This window comes from Pyrus communis, chromosome 3 (assembly GCF_041283825.1).
Source record: "Pyrus communis isolate YQ-2024b chromosome 3, ASM4128382v1, whole genome shotgun sequence".
NCBI lineage: Eukaryota > Viridiplantae > Streptophyta > Magnoliopsida > Rosales > Rosaceae > Pyrus > Pyrus communis.
The window spans coordinates 2,664,832-2,672,587 of record NC_142567.1 but is presented as its reverse complement, the minus strand read 5'-3'; the positions used below and the strand labels follow the sequence as shown (position 1 = coordinate 2,672,587).

The 7,756-nt window shown below is 37.8% G+C and overlaps 1 protein-coding gene across 1 annotated transcript; it reads right to left on the bottom strand.

Annotated features, from left to right (window-relative positions):
- Window positions 1–3,786: 3,786 nt before the first annotated feature.
- On the bottom strand, window positions 3,787–6,327 carry LOC137715847 (guanine nucleotide-binding protein subunit gamma 1). Its single transcript, XM_068455197.2, has 4 exons — window positions 6,028–6,327; window positions 4,359–4,411; window positions 4,118–4,162; window positions 3,787–4,018 (listed from the first exon to the last, which is right to left on the bottom strand). The coding sequence occupies exons 1-4, from the start codon at window positions 6,187–6,189 to the stop codon at window positions 3,934–3,936; spliced, it is 345 nt and encodes a 114-aa protein (XP_068311298.2). The 5' UTR covers window positions 6,190–6,327; the 3' UTR covers window positions 3,787–3,933.
- Between the last annotated feature and the right edge of the window lie 1,429 nt (window positions 6,328–7,756).

The window sequence follows — 7,756 nt, the reverse complement described above, 5'->3', positions numbered from 1 at the left end:
ACGGCTAAAGCTATTGAACAATTCAGGCTCTTGGGGCTCTTCTGTGAGTTCTCCTCAAACATTCTTATTGCTGAAGGTCAGGCTCTTGAGGATGGAATATTGCGTACTACGTTATCAAAAGGTCATGCTCGTCTAATTGTGGAAGGGGATTCCAAGTTTCTTATTGATGCAATTATGGAAGCATTTTGATTCCCTGAAACCTCAAGACCTTGGTGGCTAATATCCAGAAATTGGCTTGTCGTTTTCTGATATTATTATTCGGCATGTCTTTCATGAAGCAAACTTGGTGGCGGTTGCTCTCTCTAAGATGAGTCAAAATTCTTCCAAGTTTCGCATTTGGTTGGACTCTCTTCCCTCGGAGGCTCGTTTGGCTTGGTTTTGGGATATTAGTGGTTCTAGTTGCCCGTGGGGCTTTGTGCTGTAATCTTGTTTTTCTTTCTTACACAGAAAAAACATCAAGACAATGCCAAGAGAGGATGTTTTAGGCTTTGATTAATTGGGATGAGTTCAATTTGACGTTCCTTACAATAAAACGCTTACAAGGACCGAGAAAGGCCCAAGAACAAAAACGAATTTTGATGGTAGGATGAACATGAGCGGTTGTGACCAAAAGCTCAGGCAACAATTGGACAGAAGCCAAATCCTCGTCAATTTTATTTTAGACAAAACAATATTCTAATCTACTCTAATGTAAAGAAAAAAAAGAGACTCAAACTTAAGGGCGGAAGGGCAGATATCTCACCCTAATAACTGACCTAGCTCGAATATGCATGATAAACACAATATTTTTAGCCTTTTACACACTCCTATTTAATCATGTCCATTTGTTCTATTTGATTTATTCAATCTAATGATAAAAAATTAAGAGGAATATGTGCAAAATGAATTGAATGTACGAAAACTTCATATGAAGTTAATCAATGGTCAATTCCACATTCAATGCGGTCAACAATGGTGCTATCGGCCCATAGCATGTGCAACATTGAAGTAATTTAAACCCTGTTCTGCAACCATGGTAACAGATGTTAGATTGCATCAGATGATTCAGATCATCAGATTATCCAGCAGAGCCAATAAATGATACTTCAATTTATGGTAATCTCGATATACTTTGTGTTTTAACAGAGCAAAACCGATGCTTCTAGCTGCTACCTTGAATCGAGGTTTGCCGCATGAATTTCAGGAAGCAAATGGCTATCCTATGCACGGTTGAAAGTGCAGTTGCAATGGTGGTTGGAGGGTCCAATGGCAGCCTCCATCGCAGGGCCGGCAATGTGCATGGACGGTGCGGCTCCAACTTCTGGGGTCATTCGTCATAAACCACCGTAGACCCTATCCGAACATGTTTATGGTATATATAAATTGAGATTCTGCTCATAGTAATTGAACGACAAGCAAAAAATCGTCTGCTATTTATCCAACTCCACACACACACACACACACACACATATATAGAAAAACAAACAACAAAGCAAACTTAAACACATGAAATAAGTCCATCATAATTCAACAAGCTATCTTGTTCTTCAATTATGATGAGATAACAACTACTAAGATAACTTAGAAAACAAATATCATCCAAAAAACATGTTAATAAATCAACTATAATGTAGTCTAGGAATTGGTGTCGGCCAACATCAAGTGAAAATTGAAACGATCTGTAATTATTGGGACTTTGCGGCTCCGTTCTCCATGGCCAAGTTTTTGTACGAACGTTGCATGGTAAAATATCATGCTTACGATGCAGATATAAAACATCCCCATCGTTTGGATCACCAACCAGCACCCTAGTCCAAGACCACTTCTCTTCCTTTAGCCATTTCGCAATCGCTGGTTTATCTTTTGGAACCATTTCTTCCCAGGAAATCCTTTTTATCAAACACCACTCCATCAGTTTGACTCCATTAATATTGCCCTGCTGTTTTTCTACTTCTTTCCACTCCCAAATAAACAAATTTTCGCCGGACTCATCTTGAATGAACAGCCGCAGACGCCCTCGACACACCCCTAGAGTACAAGAACATAACGCGTCCATAATGTAAGGGGAATCACCAAATTCAATGAAACGACATAATTCGTTGTCGTCAACAAATTTAGCGGCAGCACGGATTGTGCTGTTCATGTTATTGAATGGATCAAACCCGAAAAGCCTGCCATTGTGGTCCATCCAATACAACATTCCATTTAAAGCAATACACGGGTGATGGACACAAACGAAGCCTGGGGAGCATAATATAACTATCTCTCTCCATTCACCAGTCTCAGACGAGAACATCTCAACTGTGAATGAGCTTAGGTCGTCACATTTTCGAAGGATTCGCACAACCCTGTACCTGTACTCCGTATTAAATTTGACCGTAGTGCAGCCATCTTCAGTAGGGTTATAGTAAGGATTGTCGCATATGAGCCCTGCGCGTACTGTTAAGTCATGAACTCGTGGGGGGGGGGGGGGGGGGGGAGGAAGCTTTATCGACTACTTGGTGTACGGATTGCAGATACAGTAATCACGCTCATATCTACGCTCAAAGCTTCGGAATCGACAGCACAAGATTAAATCGTTATGCGTCGCTACAACACGTTGCATCCAAGGGAATAAACTTAGAGAACATTGTCCCCAAGTGAAAGAAATCTCGCACGTTTTGAACTCGTCCGAAATCGACGTCACGGTGTATAATACATCCCTAAGGACCTGTGTCCTGATATCTAATAATATCGTATCTGAATCGGTATGTCCTTGTTGACGTACAAAGCGGTGAATAAAAGATGGATCGGAGATGACAGAGAGCCATTGCTTGGACACGCACTTGCACTGAATAACAATTTTATATGGAAGTCGACAAAGAATTTCAACCAAGAGATGATGAGGAAGATCGTCAATATACATTTTGGAGGTGGTTTTATGGGGTTTAATTTACAGTCAACATGTAAAGTCGACCGCTCGAAGTCGAAGATATGATCTGTGTGTACTTTTGTTGGTTTCTTTAGATTACTTGTCCCTCAAGTTAAAATCCCCTTGGTTTATGGACTCCTTTTTTCTTTGTGCTAAGAATACTGTATCACTATCACACAAGGAAACCGTCTCCTTAATATTAAGCTGTATATATAATCATAATACATCAATTAGTTGATAAGAAATAAAAAAGAATTTGTTTTCCAAATGGCTAGTGCTACCGCTATCCACACACCTTGTTTATTTCTATTATTTGATTTTCTTCAGTTCGCTCGATCCAATTACCGAAAATTAAGATGGGTGTGGAAGATAAAAGAGCACCAGACAATCCGGACCAATCAAATTAAGTCTGACAGCCCACATTAACTCATTCACAAAGACTCCGATCTCTCTTTCACACATACCAAGGACACAAATTTTATGGACTCAGACTTCAAACAGTAAAATTCAGAGAGAATCCAATTTCTGTGGATAGCACCACCCAAACAAATTTCCATCCTTGTAGGCCATTTCCCTTGCTCCTGATGATGCTTTGGCAGTTGTTCTAATTTGATGGAAATCTATGATAGCTATCAACCTTCAGAGAGTTAACGTGAGCTCACACATCGAAATGGTGTGAAAATTTTGGGCTAAGAAAGGCCCAAGAAACAAGCCTAAATTCTGATCGTAGGATGAACATGGACGACGCTTGGGATTAAAAGCCCAGACAAGATCAAAGGAGAAGCCGAATCCTCATCGTTTTTTTTTTTTTTTTTTTGACAAAGCGATATTCTAACCTACTATAATTAGAAAAAAACGACAAAAAAGGAAAAAGAAAAAAAAGTATAAGAGATCACTGAAGAAGCGAAACTAGTGAATTTAATGTACAAACTTCATATGAAGTTAATGGTCAATCTACATTCAATATGGTTAACGATGGTGATAGCTATAACCTGTCTTGTAAACCATGGCAACAAATGTTAGATTGCATCAGATTCAAATCATCAGAGTATCCAGCAGCTGCAACTTTGTGAATCCTGCGGCCCTTCAAACCATCGATCCCATACCAGATTTACAGGTCCATTTGTTCTGCAGCCAGAACAAATCAAGATGGAGCATTAGAAATTTAGAGATTGTAGCAAGCCAATTGTATTATTGCCAAGTGAAGAGATTGGTTATGGAACGAACACTGGGAGTAGAGGATCCGGCCTGCCTTCGATGTAGGGCAGCAACCTATGGAATATTAACAAAAACAGAGCATTGCTCATCACTTGTGATCGAGTTTATCAGATTTATCATGTTAGGAACTTAAGATTTGGGACCGGATACTTTATATATGGCTCCTACTTTCGATCGAGTTTATCAGATTTCTCATGTTAGGAACTTAAGACTTGGGACAGGATACTTTATATATGGTACTCATACTTACTCTGAACATATGGTTGAAACATTTTCGGTTCTTTCGAGCTCTTCCAACTCCTCCTGGATATGCAAAGAAATAAAGTAACATCAAAATGAGATTGACTGACTACAAATACTCACACAACTATGACCTTCTGCACTACTTTAAATATGATAAAAATGCAGATAATATAATGTCAATCGACACAAGTTTGAATGTGCATCAAAGTTACAAGGTTTGCATTAACTAAAAGAAGGAGAATTAAAAGACTATATATAGACAACATTAAACACAAGTACGAAAAACACTCATCTACCTCATGTGCAGAATAAATGTAAAACGCGTATTTGTTAAATTAAAGCCGTGAAATACACAGTTTATTCAAGTACTTAATCACAGAGAGCACTTAATCTGTCTAAAGGGGTGTAGCTATGGTCCATGGACCAGAAAGACTGTTTTCTGCTTATATATCGATGCCAAATTTAGCACTGTTTCGGATAAGCTATGTATATAGAAATCTATGGAGAAATGCTCAATTGTTACAACAAAACCTAGAACAATGCAAGGGATATGGAACATAAGAAATTCCACAAGAGAAATAAAACAAGCAGAGCAGACAATTCATATGCATATACAATTCAAGCAACTTTGTTCCTAGTTCTTAGAAAATAAAACTGGACATCAGGTTAACTTGGAAGCCTAGATACGAGAAATGTGGTTAGCATTTTCTAAAGTTGAGCTATGACGATGTTCCTTTCATACCTTGATTAAATTAAGCATACGAAGGAATGTATATACTCAAAACATAGAACAACTGCTGCTTGCAGTGTGTTTTTTGCAATCTAATCATCAAATATATTTTCACAGAGCCAAAAAGTGGTGGTTCAACACATCCCACGTCGAGGGCTAAATGATTGTCTGTTCGGGTAACAATGATCTTTTCGACTGCATTACCATTCACCACGTTGATCTACAACGAGTTATATCTAGTGAGTTCATGCAGTGTGATTTTCCCCTAAAACAACTCTTAATCCACCCATATGAAAGAGAGCAACTTTCTGTTTACCATGATGATAAATCTACTTAAGAATTAAGCTACATTTTTCAGTTTTCCAGTCAAATGTGTTGTTGACCAAGTCTGCAGCCAATTTGCTAACCTCACCAGTTGTAGAAAATCATCACCTCTCCATTAACAATTTCCCTAAATTAATACCAAAAAACAGTCAGAGAAATTGCATCCTAAATCCCACATTTCCCTCAAAAGTGGAACTTCTCAATGTTTTGACCACTCAAATGTCAAGATTTTAGAGAGACGGACAAGCGACCCGTTCCAGTTCTCACATTCTTCAACACCAAAGCCCCAATCACAATATGCAGTAAAAACCCATTTTCCAAAACCTAGAAAACTTTTCTTCCTCATATAACCAATGCCAAGAAAACATATCTTGGCAAAAATAACCCTCATCCCATTTTCTTTCACCTTTCCCTTTTTCTGTAAAGAAAGTTACTTTCTTGACTTTAACACCCAAAGCTGCAAACTTTTTTAACACAAAACTAGAATTGCAACATCAAAAGGGCAAAAATAAGAAGTGGGAAATGTTTTACAAGAATTTTCCCGGGAAACAAACAGCATTCAGAGAAAACAAGCAAGTGGGAAAATGAAAACAAGCAAGTGGGAAAATGAAAAAGAAGAAACCTCCAAGAATTTGAGTTCTTGCTCGAGGCGGCTGAGTTCGGCAAGAATCCGATGCCTTCCTCTGTTATCAGTGGAGCCTCCTCCTCCTCCTCCGACTGAAACAACCGGAGCCACCCGCTGCTGCGCCTGTTCGTCCACAGACGACGCCGTATCGGACGCCATTCTTCTCCGCCAGCTCACGCACACATTACAAACCCACGTAATATATCAGCACACAGATCTGGTTGGTGGTGTTTCGGAGAGTTGGGTGAAGAAAAAGAGAATTTTCGTACAAGTTCGACTTTTCTTTATCTCTATCGACTTAATATTTACAAGCAACAAGCTTACACCAAAAACGGAAAAGAAAAAACAAAAAATAAATATCAAGACTTCTTGGCTTCATTTTGCTTTCCCACTTCCTAGCTTGTCCTTTGGGAGATAAATCAATCGTAACGGTATTTTAAATTACATACGTAATATCATAATGGATTTTTAAATTAATTACGTATTGTCGTAACGATATTTCAAATGAATAATGTATGTTATTGAGTAACTGAAAAATAAATATCAAGACTTTTTGGCTTCATTTTGCTTTCCCACTTCCTAGTTTGTCCTTTGGGAGATAAAACAATCGTCAATGTATTTCAAATTACTCACGTATCATCGTAACGGTGTTTTAAATTAATTACGTATTGTCGTAACGATATTTCAAATGAATAATGTATGTTACTGAGTAACTCATTTGTGATATAAGCGAAATTCGATGTGTACATCATTAATATTGTTCAACTAATATTATGTTAAAACTCTGATAATATTTATATTTGAAAAAGAAAAATGAATTATGCATAAGCATTACTTCCCTAGAAAAAAAAAAAAATTCATACGAATAGTACGGGATTTGTATTATTATGTTATTATTTATTGCAGTGGCTGATCTAGGATTTGAACCTCGGGGATCTCAATGTTAAATACAAGTTTTTTTAAAAAGGAACAGAGCACGAAGCGAGCAAAAAAATAATCAGTCTATTCGTGGGTTTGTTGTGCATATGTCAGATATCGATATATACCGAAACAATATGATGAGTGATAATGTGATATGGAGAGAATTTGGAGTGATGTCGACGTACCTGTCGAGATATACCTAGCATGGATTACATTAAAAATTAGTAAGCACAAAAGAGACTCGTAACAATATTCGAAGGATCATCGGAAGACCTTTACATGTATATTTTCGAATTCAAATGGTCTTAAGACCACTTTAGTCCCTATTTCCAGCCGCCCCTTATTTATTGTATTGTGATTCATACTACTTGCCTCATGAATAGGCACGAACACGACACAAATGTATATAAGTAAACCCGCATGACCTAACTTCCACGGACTAATGGAGTCTGGAAGGTAAGCCGTTTTCTTCATTCATTTCATACCATAAATAATGAACAAGTTTGAAGACTCGTGGAAAGAGTGTTTCTGTTGATTATTCTCCATTAGTATTTAATCCCTGTTTTAAACTAGATAATGTGTTTCAAGTGGCACAACAACAGCAGCTAAGATGCGGCTCTGGCTTTATTAAAAAGTGCTTTTTCTTTGTGTTGGCGGGATCAGGATTGTCTCCTAATCTAAGGATGAGGATTCTTATGACTAAGAGATGTGAGTCGTTGGATGAAAATCCAACAATTATAATTATTATAACTTTAAAGGAATCTTCCTGTTTGTAGCCGTTAGATTTTCATCCAACGGCCCACAT

What these genes read in the sequence shown, in the direction of transcription:
- LOC137715847 (XM_068455197.2), bottom strand. Translation starts at nt 6,189, where the DNA reads ATGGCGTCCGATACGGCGTCGTCTGTGGACGAACAGGCGCAGCAGCGG. An exon ending in GTTTCAACCATATGTTCAGA is followed by an intron (nt 4,163 to 4,358) that starts GTAAGTATGAGT and finishes AATATTCCATAG; the next exon opens with GTTGCTGCCCTACATCGAAG. An exon ending in CCGGATCCTCTACTCCCAGT is followed by an intron (nt 4,019 to 4,117) that starts GTTCGTTCCATA and finishes TTCTGGCTGCAG; the next exon opens with AACAAATGGACCTGTAAATC.